This window comes from Drosophila persimilis, unplaced genomic scaffold (genome assembly GCF_003286085.1).
Source record: "Drosophila persimilis strain 14011-0111.01,24,50 unplaced genomic scaffold, DperRS2 tig00000000-arrow-pilon, whole genome shotgun sequence".
Classification (NCBI taxonomy): Eukaryota; Metazoa; Arthropoda; class Insecta; order Diptera; family Drosophilidae; genus Drosophila; species Drosophila persimilis.
Genome location: NW_020825288.1, coordinates 28,006,211 through 28,025,819, shown reverse-complemented (window position 1 = coordinate 28,025,819; position 19,609 = coordinate 28,006,211). Strand labels below are relative to the sequence as shown.

The following is a 19,609-nucleotide window of genomic DNA, read 5'->3' as shown; positions in this document are numbered from 1 at the left end:
CTATCTAGCATTTCTTAGATCCCATAGGTTGGTGGTCTCCACCTTTCCCCCTCCCCCCCTGACAGGTCCGCCCTTCTAGCCTCATTATTTAGTCTGGCAATGGCTTACGGGGCGTATGCGTAATGTCTTTATATCCACATGTATCTGTATCTATGCCATGCGCATGGCCCACATCTTTGTCGTCATTTATTTTTGCATGTGTATGAGTGTGTGTGTGTGTGTGTGTGTGTTGGGGAGTAATGTGGCTTTAATATCATTATTTCGCCATTTGCCGCTGCCCCCGTGGGGCAAATCATTTTATGCGACGCCGAATAACGAATTCAATTTGCCGAAAATTCAAGGAAAACTTTTTCTTTCCCCCCCTGTTGGAGAGAAATGCTGACGAAATTATTTGCCAATATTAAACGATAATTTATTTCAGTGCCGAAAATTTGGTTTTAGAAATTTTTGCTTGGGCCGCCGCGAGCATCGCAAAATTTATGCCCATGTAAAATCAGAGAGGGAAATTAATTTGTGCCCCATGCATTTTCCAGAGGCTCAATTGTGCGGAGAAATTTATTGCTGCTTTGGCCAATGTTTTCGAAGGATAAATCCATGTGTGTGTGGGAAAAGATTCCAAACGGCCAAGAACTTTTGCATAATTTATCACACAAACAAATTGTTCCCTATAATTTCTGATTGATAATTTAGATGAGAATTTTCAATGGAAATTAAATTATATTTCCTTTTTGCATATTTTACACAGTTTATGCAAATTTTTAAGTACCGTTTTTCCTCACTATTTTCCTGCATTTTATTTTCCAGTCGGATTATAAGTTCCTCGTATTTTTTCTCTCTCTCTCTCTCTCTGTGTCTGCTTTTCTCTGATGAAAAGTCAGTTTAATTTGTGCCGTTTTCCATTGTTTTTCCCATTGACTAGTTGGCCTTCCGGCAGGACACGGCCAGGCACAGAGACGCTGGCTGAAGATACGGATGCAAAAGGCGTGGTCGCGAGTTATAATCCTTTGTTTGTTGGATAATGAAAGCAGGCAGCAGCAAGAGGAAAGATCGAGAGACCATTAGGCCAATGAAGAGCCGGAGATACAGAGAGATACAGATAAAAAGAGCGACAGAAAGTGGGAGACTTTTCGACGAACTCTGACATGCAAAATGCATTTAGCTAACAAAAAAAAGAAAAACAGAAAACGAAACCAAGTTAAAAACTCGCATTATTTTCCATCACATTCAAAAAGTTCGCCATTTTTCCCGTCTCTCTTGGATTTTGCATTTTCCTATCTTTGTTTCTGTTTTTTTGTTCGGTTTCAACTCTTTTTACAGATTGCATTTTTCCTTGCTCATATTTTCTTTTAGCGAATTTCCAGCATAAATTTGCATGAAAATGCACTGTTTTCCACGGGTATATGGAATTGTCTTTCGATTAGCTTTGGTGGCTCCTGCGGGGTCCTGAGTAAATGATTAGAAAATTCTGAAAAAGACTTTTAGTGATGCCAGCCGTAAAAAAAAACAGAACAACTATGGAATTACACATTTGACTTAGTTTTATGCATCGTTGTTTTTGTTTTTCCTTTTTTTTAGAGTAAAATAAATCCCAAGCCGAAAAGCCATTTTCATCTTTCACTTTCTCCCGGGTCCAGGGCTTTTCCTTTGGTATTTTCATACCCACTTAAGCAACGAGGGGTGGGCAGGGGTGGGCAGGGGGGGGCAGGGACTGCTTCTCGGGCAAGACAGTCATTTCAATAAACTCAAATAACAATGCCAAGGCAAGTAAGTCAGAAACATTTTCATTTCCATTTCCCCCCCGCCACCGCACCCCTCCCCCAGCCACCCGCCCACAGCCAGACAACTGCTAAACAATTTTCATCCTCCTCTCCTTCGGATGCTCCTCCACATGCCTCTGCTCTCGCTCTTCCTTGTCCTTTGCCTTTGGCTTTGGATTTCTCTTCTCTTTGCTTCGCTCCGTCTTTTTTATTATTTCGCAAAAGATTCTTTCGGTTCGGCTCGGTTCGGTTCTCCGTTCCACAAACTGGTTTAAGCACGAAAAACTGATTAAATTTCCGGAAATACATGTCTGCATGCTTATCAATCGATATGAAGAAGCAATTTCTTTTCTGTACGCTCGCCCACCATTCCATTCCATTCCGTTCCGTTCCATTCAATGCGGGCTCCACAGAATATTCAATATAACGCATACGCAGTGGGGGCAGAGTGTGTGTGCGTGTAGGAGAGAGCGAGAGCTCAATAAAGTTTGCCCTTTTGTGTGCACGATCTCTTTGAGGGTACTGTACTACCACTACAACTATTGCAACTCATGTGGCATCCACTTTTATATTCAATTCGGTTTAGAGGAAAATATTGCTGAAATCGATAGGTTTATCGATAATTATCGATACTTGTTTTTGAAAACAAATTGGTTATAAAATAAATAATATTTAAAAGTTAGTAAACAAAATTTATAGATAAATATTTGTATATCTATAAAATAATCGAAATACGAATATGTATCGAAATATTAATATTTATCGAAATATTAATACTTATCGAAACTAATATTTACTTCATTTTAGAGGGAAATATTGCTGAAATCTATAGGTTTATCGATAATTATCGATATATCAAATTGGTTATACAATTTTAAAAGTAAGTAAAGAATTGGTATTGAAAACAATCGAAACAAAATAACAAAATGAATAGAAAAATATTTGTATATCTATCAAATAATCGAAACAAGAATATTTATCGAAATATTAATATTTATTTATTATATTTCGATCATATTTATCGAAATTATCGTTATCGATTTTGTTCATGTAAAATCGTTTAAGGTTGTCTATAATTTATCGATTATGTTCATGTGAAATCGATAAAGGTTCTATCGTTTGTCGTTATCGATTATGTTCTTGTGAAATCGATTAAGGTTGTCTATCATTCTATTGTTTATCGTTATCGATTATGTTCTTGTGAAATCAATTAAGGTTGTCTATCATTCTATCGTTTATCGTTATCGATTTTGTTCATGTGAATTCGATTAAGGTTGTCTATCATTCTATCGTTTATAGTTATCGATTATGTTCTTGTGAAATCGATAAAGGTTCTATCGTTTGTCGTTATCGATTATGTTCTTGTGAAATCGATTAAGATTGTCTATCATTCTATTGTTTATCGTTATCGATTATGTTCTTGTGAAATCGATTAAGGTTTTCTATCATTCTATCACTTCTCGTTATCGATTATGTTCATGTGAATTCGATTAAGGTTGTCGATTGATTTGAATTCTGTTCTTGATTCTGTGTTAACGATGTGCATTGGCATTGGCATTGGGTGGCGTTTAGATTGATGTGCTATCGAGTGGTTTTGTGGTCTGTGTACTTGGTCTATCCGATCAGCTTGATCCGTGGTCACCAACTACTTCCATTTGTTGGTGTGGTAGCACCACTTGGAGGACAGTCCGGTAATGGGGTTCATCTGCAGTTGAATGATGCGGCGCAGCTGCGCCTGGCGGCGGTCCTCGGCATACGTCTCCGGCACGGGGTCGTAAAGCTTGAAGTAGTAGGACAGCGAAATAAGTAGTCCAATGGCGGCTGACCAAAAGCCAACGCCAATGACCAGCTTCCAGTCGGGCGTGAAGTGCTGAAACTCGGCGTAGGTCTGACAGAAGCTGTGCCGATACAGCAGCTTCTTGTCCTGGATCGATAGCGCCTTCCAGTCGCCCAGCTCCTTTTCGCGCACTGCGCACAGCTCGGGTGTGACCTCGCGGTAGCGAATCGCCGGAAACGGAAACTCCACGCAGTCGATGTAGATGGGATTGCCGTTCACGCCGTAGCCGACCACCTCGCGATCGCCGCTCATCAGGCGTGTACCGTCGTGATGGGTCCCACGACGCATCATTGCCATTACCGCCCCCCGCTGGGGAAGTACTTGCTGGAACTGATTATGGAGACGCAAGCCCAGCGCACGCATTACCGACATTGTGAAGGGACTTCGCCTGGAAGAGTCACCATTTTAGTCACCAGTTTTTGGTCGTGCTAATGTTGCTCCGTCTGCAGACATTTTGTGGCTTACCTGATGTTTGTATTCTAAATTCTGTATTTTGTTGCAATAATTTATAAGTTGGAACTTCGACTTGGATTTTGATTTTGATTTGCTCCTTCTCGCCCTGCCTGACGAAATAAATCTCACAGCCGCCTTTTTTATACTATTTATACTTTTCTATTGGACAACAGACAGCTGTCGACTAGGGCTGGGCTCAGCAGGCTGGAAATATTTTGTTCCTCTTTAACACCTTTAACACTTTAACCTTAACACCTTAAAAGCCAAATAAAATATTGGGATATATTAGATTTTTGGTAAAAGTGGATGTGTGTAACGTCCAGAAGGAATCGTTTCCGACCCCATAAAGTATATATATTCTTGATCAGCATCAATAGCCGAGTCGATTGAGCCCTGTCTGTCCGTCCGTCCGTCTGTCCGTCCATCTGTCCGTCCGTCTGTCCGTCCCCTTCAGCGCCTAGTGCTCAAAGACTATAAGAGCTAGAGCAACGATGTTTTGGATCCAAACTTCTGTGATATGTCACTGCTACAAGAATATTTCAAAACTTCGCCCGAAATATTATTTTTTTATCGAATTATTAATATTTATCAAAATATTAATATTTTTCGAAATATCAAGTGCTTGTAATATATCGATTTATGGAAAAATCCATCCTTATAGAAATATCTGTTGTTGGGAAAAATTAGCTTATATATACCTAGTTTTAAGCAAGAGCACAGATACCCTACATAAAGAAAAAAGAGAAAAGAAAAATGGCCACACTATGAAAAGACAAGAAGAAAAATGGTCACACTATGAAAAGACAAGAAGGTCACATTAGTTTGAGCAGTCGAAAAAAGAGCGGGGAGAAAAGACGAAGCGTGCGTAGATATAAGAATAAAATGTATTAACCTCCTTTTGCAAATAGGAAATAAAACGCAACCAACGCCTAAGTACCTATGAAGATAAGCGATTGTGTTTTATCCGCAATTCTCACGTTCCTGGACTCAACAATATCGATATAGTTTTTGATACAATGATTAATCAGCTATGATTCTGAATAAACTATCTGCATATTCGACTACCTTCTGCAATATCCGATAGATCCCTTGCGCCCCCCTCCCAGTCTTAGTCCCTAGTATTATGTGTGCTCTGTTCATAGCCCACTCTCGAGTCGTAATTGCTTGGGCCACAATTCTTAATTTAGTTGTGCTACTTAAGCAGTTTAATGCCTCTCCTGTTCTGCAGGCACTGCCCCACCTACTGCCCCAGCCCCCGCCCACAAAGGACAAATTAATGACCCTCGGACGCGACTGAGGCTGTGACTGCGGCTCTGCGGCTCTGCGACTCGGCGGATGCCCTCGTCTAGCTGGCGCTGAATTTATGGGGCAAAAAAGTTTGCGGCAAGACGGAAATTGCGGCCAGTTGGAAAGTCAAGAGACTGCTTCCTCTTAGAGGGGGAGATTCCCTTTGCCGCTTATCGCGTTTTGATTTTTAATTAAAGCAAAAGTATTTCACATTCAGAATGGAATTTCGTTTCGTTTATTTGCAATTAAATTAGGCAAACAACATTCCTTGAGTCCTGAATGCAAATCCAATTATCTCCCAGCGAGAGATTGAGATACAAATGTGAATAAAGTCATTTTCCAAAAATACAGAAAATTTGAACTTTTTGACAACTTTTTGTTTCCTTCACACAAAGTTCTGGGCGAAACTTTTTGGCCCAAAAAGTTGAAGATGTGTTCTGTCGTGTAATAAGGTCTGGAATTATTGTGTACTTGGGGGAGTGGCTACTTGAGGAAAGGACGTATCTGCGATATTTTTTGGCCATAAATAACAATCAGAATGTAGGAACTTGGCAAATAAACGAAGAGCAGAGAGCTCAGATACCGCCACAGATGTGCCATGGTCTGTGGAATGCTTAACTCATTTACAATATTCAAACAAAGGAGGACTCCACATTGCGTATGATTTACAATGTTTGAGCGGCAGGCAGGACTCTGCCAGGACTCTAACCACTCCTTATTTGCTCTTCAAACTTAAGAGAGAGTACTCTCCGGAGAGTATGCCCGAAAACTAAGCTTCTCTGCTCGTGCTGTTTGCTTTGCCTGTGAATGTATCTCAACTGTTGCCCAGGGCCCGGGGCAGAAATTCATTTGAGTTTTGCATAAATAAATGCCGAGGAAACGAGTAAACAATCCACAGACGGTAGGCGTTGATGGAATGCGGCACTAGATACATAACTCAATTTCCACGAATACAATTAATTCAACTAGTGAGCCAAGGATTATAGCGTCGAGGCGCCGGCAGAGAGGCGGTGGCTGGTTTCCTAATTACTTTGCTAATGATCTGCATAATAATTTACTTACACTTGAGGGCATCATATAATTGAAATTTCCAAGAGCCTGCCACCATCTAACGAGCTTGATTATACCCTGCCCTTAATAGAGGAGCAAGCGAGAGCTAAAAAGTCATGGCAAGAGGATATGCTGGGGATGGTAAAGGGTTCGGCCATGTAGATTAGATCTGTCGATGACTCGGGGCATATTTGATCTGAGTTCAGCCCATCTTAATAGATTGATCTACATCGAAGGATCTTTGTTTATCTAAAGATCTTAAATTAGGGTTTTAAATGGTATTTTTAAATTTATGAAATTATCGATTTTTATCGAAGTATATATTTTTTAGAATATTAATAATATCGAATAATAAAAAGGTATCGATATAATCAACTAAATTTCGTTTAGACGTGGCTATCGAGATATTATCGATATATCTAGATCAATCAGAGTATAGAAAATTTATCTAAATTATCGATATAACTAAATTAATCGGATTAGCGAAATATATATAAATTTCCGATATGTCTAAATTAATCGGATTATCGAAAATTATCGATTTATCTAAATCAATCAGAGTATCAAATTTTATATGAATTTTCGATACATGTAAACTAATTTTACCGAAATTTATCTAAACTAACGAAATCTTTCTAAATTTCTAATAAATTCAGATTATCAAAATTGATCGATACATCTAAATCAATCAGAGTATAGAAAATGTGGCTAAATTATCGATATAACTAAATTAATCGGATTATCGAAAACAATCGATGTATCTAAATCAATCAGAGTATCGAAATTTATCTGAATTATCGATATATGCATGTATCTTAATTAATCGAAGTATCGAAATTTGCCCAAATTATCGATATACCTACATTAATCAGAGTATCGAAATGTATCCAAATTATCGGTATATCAAAATTAATCTAATTATAGAAATGTATCGATGCGTCTAAATAAATCAGAGTATCGAAATTTATAAAAATATCTAAATTCCTCAAATAGTCAAGTATCGAAAATAATCGATTTATCGATATCTATCAATTGTTCATATTTCACAATCTACCACACTTTCTCAAAGGATATTTCCCTTTGTACATGCCCAACTGCAATCCCAGCAAAGAGCAATCATCAGCACTTGCATATTAACCTTATTATCGATGGGCCTTTTCAATGGTGGAGGTGTTGTTGCTGCTGTCTTGAGTAAATTGTTTACCCGCACTAAATACGCATTCAAATGGCGCGTGTCCCGCTCAATTATTAATCATAGTCTAAGTGGCATGCAATGTACTGCCAAGAGAGAGAGAGAGAGAGAGAGGGTCTAATAAAAAGTATTCTCTTTTCAACAGCAACTGCAGACGCCGCCGCGATGGCACAACAAAAGCAACAGCTACTCGAGCAGGGGCAGGAGCAGCCAGCGGCGCTGAGGGTGTTGAGCACGTGAATGTCTCTGTAAAATGTCCGCTTGCATGACAATCGTAGCGTGCCGGCATTCAGAAAACGCAGCAGAAGAAACAGCAGCAGACGACGCAGCCGAGCGAGGCGTACGTGAAGTGTTTCCCAAGCAGCAGCAGCAGCAGCATCCGCAGTAGGGGCAAGGACACATGCCTCATCATCCCAGTGCAGGCAAGGCTTAGCACCTGCACCCCAGAGGCGCAGACAGCAGCAACGGCACGGCACAACGCATGGAATAAGTAAGTAGAATACGTGTTTGTGTCCCCCCCCCCCCCCTCCCACGCAGGACTGTCAAGTGCATTACTCAAGACAAAAGCAGCGAAAAAATACAAGTGGAAAAGCATGGGCTGCACTCTCTCAATGGGAGATTAAATTACAGATCTTGAAGCAGTAGATCCCCTTTGAGTAGGAAGGGCAGTATCCCTTATCCCTTATCCCTTCGTTAGCTGCCCTTCGAAATCCCTACAATGAATGACCAGTCACCAGACAATGAAAAGGATTCACCCGCCCCACTCACTTCCTTGACATTCACGTAGGCATTCTTGTGCTCATGTTGTCAGGCGGCTCTCCCCGGCCCTCCCCGGCCCTCCCCTGCCAGCCTGACATGTCAGGCATATGCAAAATGCCAACTGTCCCCCATTTCGGCAGGCCCAGCCTTTGTCTCCTCCCCCTCCTCCTCCCAACAAGGGCAAGGACACTACAGCAAGTGCAAACAAGGTGATGCTTCAGCTAGCAAACATCCCAAAAAACAAGGCTGAAGAGAGGCAGAAAAAAAGGCGAAAAAGAATGGATAGAGGGGTTTTTCTTGTCTTTTCTTTCTTTTTTTGGGTGCGTGCCTACCAAATGGCATAGCATGCTCCCCACCCCTTTTTTTGTTGGGCGGGTGGAGGCCCGCCTCGTCAGAAAATATCCTTAAGGCCCACACACCGCACCGCACTTGGCGGGGAATTGGCTGAAGAGGCCAGAGAAGAGTGGTAGAACTGACTGTCTCGCTGTCTGTCCGTGTGAATGATGAAGAGTGCTGCCTGATGGAATTTTCGCTCTTACTTAAATTATGAAGAGCATATTTAATCTAATAAAGTGGCAGGGATTCTGGCTGGGATTTGGGGTGAAAATGGGAGAATTATTAAAAGAAAAAGGCACACAAAAAGCGCCATGCAGACATCGAAGTTGATCGTTTATCGATATATGCAAACCAAAATCGATAAAGAGTGAAAACTTTCTATGGTTTGTGCCATGCAAAAGAGCTCTCATTCGATCAGAAAATCCATTAATGGTTATCGAAATGTTGATATTTATCAAAAAAATTACGTTTATCGAATTATGCGAGTTTTTTACTAAAGTTATCGATTAATATCGATATTTATGGATTTTTTGAACAGTTTGTGGTCAACTATTTCTTGATTAAAACATAAATTTCCACCTCATGAGAAATGGATTATCTGTTTATCGAAATATTCAATTGGCAATCGATAAGCAATAAAACTAAAGAAATCCCAGTGCAAAAATTTCAGATACATTCCCCATTTATCGATACATTCAATCGATAAACAGCGAAAGTAGAAATCTCTCACTGAAAAAATCGCAGAGCGATTATACATTTATCGATACATTCAATTAAAAATCTATAAACAACCAATTTAAAGAGCTCTGAATGCATCAATCGCAGATCACTAAGATTTGTCGATCCATTTATCGATACATTTAATCATAAATCGATAAACAAAAAATTAAAAGAGTTCCTCATGCAGTAATCGATGATATATTCTCCATTTATCGATATATAAATTCAACAATCGATACATAATGAAAGTAAGGAGCTCTCAATGCATGAATCACAGATGGATTCTACAGTTATCGATATACTCAATGAAAAATCGATGAACAATGAAAGTAAAGGTCCCTCAGTGCTTCGAAAAATCATCTCAAAATCGACTATTTCATTCCGTTTTTCTCCATTATCCCCTCGTTGCCTTAAATATGCCCAACTTTTGCCATTTAAGAACTGAATCCATCGGCATCCATGCGAAATCTCATGAATAACTAAAACTATTTGCATGAATTTAAATATGCAAATTTCGTCACCGATAACTTTTGCTGCCTTCAGCCATAAATATTGATTCCAACCATTTTCTTTCTCTCTCTGTCTCCCTCTCTCTTTCCAGTTCAACAACAGCCAGGTTTTTTTGTTGCAAACAAACTTATCGCTGGTTTTAATTAATAATAATACAAAAAAAAAACACGAGAGGAAAGAGCGGAAAAATCTTTACAAAAAACAAGAGTACAGAAAGCGTAAGCGAAAAAACGAGGCCACGCCACAAACAGCAGCTATCTTGTGGTCAATTATACAACGCGAACAGCGAGCAGAGAGCACATAAAAAACCAGTAAAACAACAACAGAAGGAAACGCAAGCAGAGTAATCCAACAGCCATTTTTGACCAATAATAATAATGGTCGTGTTGCTGCATTCGAAGCGACAACTGCCGCCAGCAGCAGCAGCAGCAGCAGCCTCATCGAGGACGAGGAGAAAACTCGAGAGGACAAGGACATGGCCGTCGCTGATGATGACGACGATGCTAGTGCTCTTGAGCGGCAGCAGTCGGGCGGCGGGCAGCAGCTACAGCTACAGCAGCGGCAGCGGCAGTGGCAGTGGCAACCTGAGCGCCCCCCAGCGTGGCACCCTTACGGCAACAAATAATGGAGGACTCGTGTTGATCGGAAGCAGCTCCACTTCCAGCTCGAGTTCCAGTTCCAGTTCCAGTTCCGTGCCCTCATTATCCCTTACTTCATCATCGTCCACCTCTTCCACGAGCAGCAGCAGCAGTGGCAGTGTCAGTGGCAGCAGTTCATCTTCGTCTGGCTCTGGCCCTGGCGCCGGTGCCCCAAACAGTGGCAACAACCGCAGTGGCCGCCTGGCCAGCGGCGGCGGCGGCGGGGGTGCAGCAAGTGGCACGAATCATGATCAATTACCCGCCCAACTCTCCTCACGCATCATTCACACACGCAATGGCGCCATCTCGGGGATAATTGTCCAATTAGATGGCAGGCATTTGGATCCGGTGGAGGCGTACCGCGGCATACCCTACGCCTCGCCCCCCGTCGGCAATTTGCGTTTCATGCCGCCCGTCTCGGCGGCCATGTGGTCGGGTGTCAAAAAGGCGGACAGGTAAGTCGCATCTACATAAGGGTTAACACACCCCCGCCCCCACACCCCATTAACCCTTGGCCTTAGCCGCATAAGGGTCTAGGTTTTTTTTTTGGGTGCGTTGAGGCATTAGAAAATGTAGGTTTATCACGGATAATCGAAAAATTGCTTTAGATTTATTGAAAAATTTAAATTGATCAAACAATTCATTCTTATCGAAATCTATCGAATTATCGACCATTTATCATATTATATATTTTCTCGAATTATAGAATTATCGAAACTTAGCGGAACATAAATATTTATCGAAAATCTATACCAATCAAACCATCAGATTCGATTAAATCCCGTAATATTAATCGAAAAAATTAAATTTATTGGCATTTATCGACACATGGAAATGTATTGAATTATCGACATAGCTGTATGTCGCATTTTAATTATCGAAAAATATCGAAGAGTATCGAAAATATAATATTAGTCATTTCAGTTGAACTATCGAAATCAATACTTATGGAATTATCGAGATTGATCGAAAAAAATTTAATATAGATTTATCGATATTTATAGAATTATAGAAAATGAAAAAATGTATCAAACTTATGGAATAATCAAAAAATATCGAAAATATAAAATGAAAATTTTGATATCGAGTTATCGATACGTATAGAATCATAGAAAACTACAAAATGTATCGAACTTAAGGAATTATCAAAACATATCGAAATATATATTTCAAAAATCGATATGAATCGAACTATCGATATTAATCCAAAAAAATGTTATTTATCGAAAAACAATACCATCCGTCCGATAATTTCCTTGAAGGCTTCCTCCAATTTTGTATAAATTTTCAACCAAAAAACACCAAGAAATGCAAAATATTTGGTCTATTCGGCGGCGCAGGCCATTAGCCAGGCCACGACCTTTGGATAGGTATCCATTTCCTCGAAGGAAAATCCATTTTCCCACCCGCAACAATCAGGGCTAATGACCTTTGGTGTCCCAGGGACAACTTTATTACGCTGACACGCTGAAAAATCTCTTGAACATTACTCAAGCCGTTTTATTGGCTCCCCCCGCCGCCCCCCGCCCACCTTCTGGCCAGGCCAAAATAAGTGAAGATGACGCGGCAGGACAGCCGCCTGTCCATCAGCAAGGAATGCGCGAATCATGGGGCAGGCAGGCGCAGCATCTGCTTTCCGCGGCGCCGCGAGCATTGTTAAACTTGAAAAATTATATTTTATTTGGCTTTTTGTGGGGGCGGGGGAGGGGCTCCTGATTTTCGCGAGGCCCTTTTTCATTAGCCGGTAAAAAGGAACCCTTTTTCTGTGTCCTTTGTCCCGTGGGGGGCATCTTTTCGTGAATAATGATTTGCCACTTGGGAGCATTTGTAAATTAGATGCCGGCTGCCGCTGCCGGTTGCCGACTGCGTAAATATTTAATTTGTGCCATATTTCAAGCGGAAGCCCCGTTTGACCTTTGACTTGTACTTTCTCCTGTTTTTTTGTTGGTATTTTTTTCTGGAAATCATTATCATTATGATGCCATTGTTGTCTGTCGCATTTCAGGGCCCTTGACTCAATAATGAGAAAGTTAATTGAGGTGACACCTGCTTTCTCCAGAGAGAGAGGGAGAAAGCAGAGTAAAAGCAGGGGGTGGGCCAGAGAGTTCTGCTCTCTGATAATTTTATAAGGCTTTTCCAAGCCTTTTAACGCTCTCAGATTGGGATAAGGGTATCCCGGTTATTCCTCAAGGAATCGGAAGGCTGAAAACTTTATTTTTTAGTGAAAAGTTCGCCTCTGGTTTTGTGATTTGTGAAATCGCTTTTTAAGTTGTCTTTTCAAAGGAGTTTTTCGACAAAGGATTGTGTATCCCTTTCTTTGTAGAATTATGGCCAAAAAAAAAGAGCCCACCAGTGGTTTGCCCTTTGAGGGAAACTTTTCCAACGCGCCACAGAAAAACTCGAAAAAACTTTATGCGTGTGGCACACACACTCGGCGCGTACTTGCCACAGCCGCAACAACCGCCGCTGCAACCACTCGGCTGCCTACTACCTTCAGCCTTTCATCGACCTCAGTGCAAAAATAATTTCCCAACCGCAGGAAAAAAATTGTGTCCACACATTTGCGTACATTTCATAGGCCGCCAAGGCCGAGAGGCAGCGGCGGCAGTGGCAGGGCTTTGACAAGCGACGCGTGTCACCGGCAGAGGAGCTCCATGCCTCCTCCTCCTGGCATTCTGGCCTACGACATTCCTCATTCTTTGCCGCAGAACCCCCAAACATTCCTCCATCTTCTCTTCAATGGCACGCACTCTGCTTTCCGTCTCTCTACACAGAGAACATTTCTGCCTCAACGGCTAAGCCACACTGGGAAAAAGCAAGAGCTAGAAGAGAATCAAAAACCCAATACACTTTCTGTTTTCGAATTCCCGTACTTTTGGCTCTTACAATCATAGCCACGCTGCTAATATACCCCCTGGTACCCATTAAAGCCTTTTTGTTGGCGTCTGGATTATGAAAAACAAGCGGATTAGAGGCCACGACACGGCCAGGAGTTGCCGGGCACCCACCTTCTGACCAGGCCACAAAATCTCTAGAGCCGTCTCGGCTTTCGTGCCTCATAAACCAAGTGTAAAAAGCGCCATAAACCGTCAACCGAGGTGCGACGAGAGCGTGGAGCGAGAGTTTTATGCATGACGCCAAAGTTTTAATAAAGAAGAAAAGCGCCAAGTGGAGGAAAACTCAAGTTAACGATTTTCCTAATAAGAAAACAGGAAAATAAAAATAAAAAAATAAAAGCGCATTAATGAAAAGACCTTCAAAAAATGTGCGTGCAACAAGGCAGCACTTGAGGAGTGGCTGCAAGCGGCAGGAGGCGGAGGACATCCTTCATTTTGGAGCAGAAGGAGGCAGAGGGCATCCTCCATTTTGGAGCAGAAGGAGGCGGAGGGCATCCCTTTTTTACAGCAGAAGAAGGCAGGCGGCCCACTAGCTCCTGTGGCAAGTGGCAAGTGGCAGGTAGATTGCTGATGCTGCCTCTCTGCTGCCATCATTAAAAACGTTAATTCCAATTTGAGACTCGAGGGCCTGGCAGTGCGGGCAGACCGCAGAGGGCGCCTAAAAGGTGGCAACGAGGTGGGGGCTGTGGCAAGTACGCATAAATTGCCTGAGACGCTGCTGCTGCTGCTGTTGCTGCTTCGACAAACTGTTGCCCCGCGCTTTTTAAATGAAATTGCGAAAATTCATTTTAAATTGGATTTTATTTAATTTGAAATTGCGGCCAAGAAGCAAAAGCTTTACGGGGGGGGTGTGGCATGGTGTGGCATGGTGGTGTTTCTGCCACCAATCTAATTTGTGTGTGTGCCGCAGACAGAGAGGGTGAAAGAGAGAGAGAGAGAGAGAGGGAGGACATTGCCCACAGGTAAAATTAATCTATTTTGCTTCACGGTGGCCCCAATGTCGCGTATAATTTTATGGCTGCCACTCTGCCCCTCCCCCCCCCGGTGGCAGCTTCGGCTGGACAACCATTGAAGTCTCTGGGATGCGTGTACTTTTCTGCTTGGCTGAGATTATGCTTTTGTTTGATGTGTTGTCCTTGGCCCATGCCCCATGCCCCATGCCCCATGCCTCGTTCCACTGAATGCAGATTAGCCTTGGCTTCCACTCCGAAATGTACACAAAATTCGGACCAACATCGTTTGGCGTTTACGTTTTGTTTGGTGAATTCCTAAATTGCATGTATTCCGCTCCCCTCCTCCCCTCTTCCCTCCTCTCCCCGACGCTTATGAGATGTGTATGTGGCAGGACCTTGTTTGCCTGTGACCGCTTGCTGAAGCAGAAGGACTTTCGGTCAGGGTCACACAAATTGTTTGCCCACCCAAAGCCCCACAGATATCTGTTTTGTGGCAAATGATCAGGCAAACAGCAGCACAGCAGATGCCACCGGACGGGGCAGGAGCAGGGGCAGTGGCAGGACCTGCCAGAATGGTAAATATTCGACACAACTTCAATCTGAATGATTTCCTCTTTGAATTTTTAATGAAACTACAAAAATCCATCCATATTTTTGCATTTTCTTTGCTGCTAAGCTGCAGTGGGGAAGAGAGGGAGAGGGGGGGAGTAAAAGAGAGGAGCATGTAGTGAAAAATGAAACAATAGATGCCATTCCTTTTATTAACAGACGAAAAATAGCATAATTTACTGCTAAGCCACACTGGGAGAGAGAAGAGAGAGAAAATGTGCGGGATGGAGGGAAAAAAGAGATGGTGAAAAATAGAGCGATATAAATATTCCTTCTCTATCATTTATTTTCGAATAATCCCAAAAATATCTCAAAAACGAGTGCTAAGCCACACTGGGAGAGAGAAAATGTGGGCGATGGAGGAAAAGAAAAAAATATGCCTATAGAAACATTCCGCCTCCGCTTGAAGAGGGTAGAGAGAGCATACGATGATTTAGTTTCAGTTGCTATCAGAAATACTTAGACTGCAAAATTTCGCTTATTTTCAGGCGTTTCCAACGTCTGATCTGACCAAAACCCCCTCGAGGAGCTTTCCATCAAAAAACTACTCCCCTCTCTTCCATCCTCCCTCCGTCCCTCTCTCTCTTTCGATAATGAAACGCCAAAAACTAGTAAAAACTTTTCCCCGACCAACAGAAACTGTACTAAAACACATCGGAATGACTCTTTTCGCCTTGAAATTGGCTTCCAGGGATCTTCCGCAGCCATTCATTCGATGATTATTCGCCTGCTCCTGGCCCCCATAAAACGAACGCCAGTAATTATCAAGTTTTTTAGTGTCTGGCCATTTGGGCCACCCCTCCCGGAACCCCCGCAACCCCCAATGACCTTAATTGCCATTTGCACCTACCTCCCCTGCCCCCACACCTGTCTCTCATTCACCATTCCCCATGCGGTGTTATCTGGAAAAGTTCAGCGGTTGCAAAGTGGCATAAACAAGATCACTTGAGAAGTGTACACACAATTCGTGTGGCTCCCGGCAGAGCACATTAAAAATGTGCAAAATGTGATTTTTATGGCGCCGAAACAGGCAACAGGCCACAGCAGAGGTGGCATGAAACCAGAGATACACACATTCAGGGGCAGGCAGGGATTCAGAGACATCACCTGACTCTCCCTCTCCCCCTCTCTCTGTCTCTCTCTGGCATAAAAACTTTTTACTTTCATTATTTTTAATATTTTCTCTGTGCGATACTGTCACCCATTTTCCGCGCTAGAGAGAGAGAGGGAGAGAGCGCGCGAGAGAGAGAGGGAAAAAATATACTTATAGCCCGAGAGCCCCCGAAAATGAAACTTTTATTACCTGCCTTATTGTTTAGCCATTAAATTAATGATTATTATGGCAATATCGCAACGGGGCACTATGGTCCGAACGACCACTTTTGTTGGCCAAAATTAATAACTCCCGAACGGAACAAGATTTTTTCATTTAGTTTTTTGTATTGGATATATATAATCAATAAGAAATGGATTTAAGAAAAAAAATGGGTGTGGCACCGCCCCTTTTTTTAATAATGCATATTTAAATTTATAGTTATAGTGAAAAAAAGTATTAAGCATATTTTATTTAAGAAAACGGCGTTGCACGACTAAAAAAAATTTTGATTTAAATAAAAATAAAATAAAATAAAAAGGTTTCCGTAAATTATTGCCGAAATCCTTGTCTAGAAGCAAGGTTAACGCCTCGTTAAGTGAGATATGTGCCGGCTTTCCGACTGGGTCCTGTACAGCCTTACGAACTTAGTTAGCATATTTGGACATAAAGATAAATGTATTGAAACGAAAATATGTGGATTGGCCACAACCACATATTTTCGTTCAAACATCTTTGAATTTTACCGGCATTTGTTCCGGTATGTTGCCAAACGGTAACAAATTTTCTTGCTGGTATCTTCAAAAGCTTTATTAATTTCATATGATATGTCGCCTTAAGATCCGTTTTCAAATAATTGATAATTTTACCCTTCTCTGAATTCCATTCGGCAAACAAATCTGCATTTTCGAATTTGAGGTTATGCTCTATTAATGCAAATTCCAAGAATTGTGGTAAAAAGTGGCATATCTAACTATATACATTTCAAAAAGAATTTATTAATCTACGACACAGAAAAGGTTTCAGGGTGGGACTAGGTAGGACTCACTTTGTACACCTTTTCAAAAATTAGTTTTCATTACAAGTTGGCACATGTTGAAGGCCTCACTTTAACCTTCAATTACGAAGACATCACAACTACTAGAGACAGTTAAAAACTCAAAACACGTAGTAAGAACCCGACAGATTAAGATTCATAAAAAAAATTTAATCACGTCTTGGCGTTTTTCAATTTTTGAGATATCTAAAGTGGTTATTAATTTGCCACTTTTTCCCTTCACGTGCTTTACTATAAAAACAGTTGGGTTGCACAGCTGATTTTGCGAATGTGGCGCCATCTATGGAAATTTCTGGTACGCAGATTTAATGGTCGATCTTTTTCTAATGCAGAGCGATCAAAACCAGGTTTCAGTTTTGACTTTGAAAAATTAGGTTTTGGCCAACAAAAGTGGTCGTTCGGACCATAGTGCGGGGCCACCGCGACGACCACAAGCGTCTATAAAAAAGGGGATGATTGGGGAGGGGCCATTGGGTGGATAAGCCACACTGTAAAAGAGCGCAAAATCCTCTTGGCAAAAAACAAAGAAAAACAGCAAAGGGCCACAGCCAAAAATTACACTTGAAGGAAATTAAATAAAATAAATTCTCATTTTCATTTTCGCCATGTCATTAATGTTAATGCATTTTCCGCTTTTCGCGGCAGATAGGAAAAAGGCGAACAGATTTTCCATTGCCATTGATTTTCGCTTTATGACAGCCTCCCTGGGAGAGAGGGGGGAGAGAGTGAGAGGTGGAGAGAGCCCTTCAGAGCCAGCAGTTAATGGGTTAAGGCCCGCAATTTAATGGCAAAGAAATCTGGGGATAGAGAGCCACAAAATCTGGCAATCAAGCACCAAATTTCAAAAAGAAACTCCACAGAAATTCCTGCTTTGCGAAGGACCATCCCACATAGATCATATTAAAAACAAATAATAACAAGGCCAGGCCGGGACTTCCCTTCCCCCCCAGAAGGAGGGGCAATGCTTGGAGGCTTCTCCTGGACATTGCATTTTGGGGATTGAAAGCAGAGGGAAACATCAGCAAAATTGCACACAAAATGCACACAGAAAAGGATAGAGGCAGAGCAAAGGGAGGGAAGGAGAGGGAAAGAGGGAGAGGAACCAAACCAAATCGAAAACCAATCGAAAATAAGCTTCGAAAAAGGGCGGAACACACCCAGCAAAAAAAAGAAGGAAAACCAAAAAGAAAACAAATTAAAACGCAAACATTTTTTTTTTTTTTTGCTTTTGTTCCTAAATCAAAAAGTTCTTATGGCCAAAAGACAATCACAAAAGTTGACGTTAGTCGTTGACCCGTACTCTCCGGAGTTTCCCCGGTATTTTCCTCCCCTCTTTGCACTCTTTTTCTTGACTCGAGAAAATACTCCAAAAAGATTACACAATTTGAAGCAAATTAATCTATCTATAACGACATTCGAGGCCGGGCATAAAAATAAGCCTATTTAACGAAAAAGTTTCTCCGAGGGTAAGACCTTTTTGAAACAACAAGCAAAAGTATTACACTGCGAAAAATGTACCATAAATATGGAGAAATGGTGCCCTAGAAATGTGAAAATATTATTAAGGCAGCTAAGCCACACTGGGAGAGGGGTAGAAGACGACACTGGGAGAAAGATTCACAAAAAGAGAGAAGAAAATTATTTTTTACTTATTTATTTTGTATATATTTTTTTAGATTTATTTTGTATTAATTTTTTATTTATTTTTTAATTACTTTTTAATTTGTATTTATTTTATATTTATTTTTGTTTTTAATTTACTTTTTAATTTGTATTTATTTTTTATTTATTTATTTTTTTATTTTAATTTATTTTATAATTTTTATTTATTTTTTATTTATTACATAAATTTTTATTTATTTATTTTGTATGCATTTTTTATTTATTTTGTATGCATTTTTTATTTATTTTGTATTATTTAATCTTTAGAAAAGTACTAAGAGCATCACTGGAAGAGAGAAAGGAAAGAAAAAATTAAAACAAAAAAAAATAATACAAATATTTTTAAACATTCAAAATGATTTTTGTATGGCTATCTCTAGATTACTGCTAAGCCACACTGGGAAAGAAAGAGGAAAAATAATAAAAATTAAATGCATTCATCGAATTTATCAAATAAATATCGTCCAAAGTTCTTCTAGAACCAAATTGTCCCTCCTTAAAAACTTTCTTTGGAAATCCATAGACTGCTTTCACAATTTCTCTATTTTCTCTTTTTGTATATTACAGATTCAGTCCCGTTTGCCCGCAACGTCTGCCGGACATCCACAACGAGACGGCAACGCTGGAACGAATGCCCAAGGGACGTCTGGAGTATCTGAAGCGTTTGCTGCCGTATCTGCAGAATCAATCAGAGGATTGTCTTTATCTAAATATTTATGTGCCCATACAAGGTGAGTGAACGGACGAACGCCCAAGTATCCTATAATTTTTCGGCCTCCTGGGCCTCTCCCTCCCTCTC

At 41.0% G+C, this 19,609-nt stretch overlaps 2 protein-coding genes and 1 long non-coding RNA gene across 3 annotated transcripts in view; 2 read left to right on the top strand and 1 right to left on the bottom strand.

Moving 5' to 3' along the window:
• Positions 1 to 10,008, top strand: part of LOC6594117 — a 43,052-nt gene extending 33,044 nt beyond the window's left edge. Inside the window, exons 2-3 of the long non-coding RNA XR_003409438.1 lie at positions 7,722 to 8,066; positions 9,993 to 10,008. This is a non-coding gene — a long non-coding RNA (uncharacterized LOC6594117). The remainder of the gene's footprint in view (positions 1 to 7,721; positions 8,067 to 9,992) is intronic.
• Positions 2,808 to 4,146, bottom strand: LOC6594118. The gene is made up of 2 exons (XM_002019504.2): positions 4,060 to 4,146; positions 2,808 to 3,982 (listed from the first exon to the last, which is right to left on the bottom strand). The coding sequence occupies exon 2, from the start codon at positions 3,964 to 3,966 to the stop codon at positions 3,403 to 3,405; it is 564 nt and encodes a 187-aa protein (XP_002019540.1). The 5' UTR covers positions 3,967 to 3,982; positions 4,060 to 4,146; the 3' UTR covers positions 2,808 to 3,402.
• Positions 10,009 to 10,047: 39 nt separating the features above from the next.
• Positions 10,048 to 19,609, top strand: part of LOC6594116 (neuroligin-3) — a 38,015-nt gene continuing 28,453 nt past the window's right edge. Inside the window, exons 1-2 of the mRNA XM_026995210.1 lie at positions 10,048 to 10,994; positions 19,378 to 19,541. Coding sequence (XP_026851011.1) covers positions 10,279 to 10,994; positions 19,378 to 19,541 — 880 coding nt within the window. The 5' untranslated portion in view covers positions 10,048 to 10,278. The remainder of the gene's footprint in view (positions 10,995 to 19,377; positions 19,542 to 19,609) is intronic.

What these genes read in the sequence shown, in the direction of transcription:
- LOC6594118 (XM_002019504.2), bottom strand. Translation starts at nt 3,966, where the DNA reads ATGTCGGTAATGCGTGCGCTGGGCTTGCGTCTCCATAATCAGTTCCAG.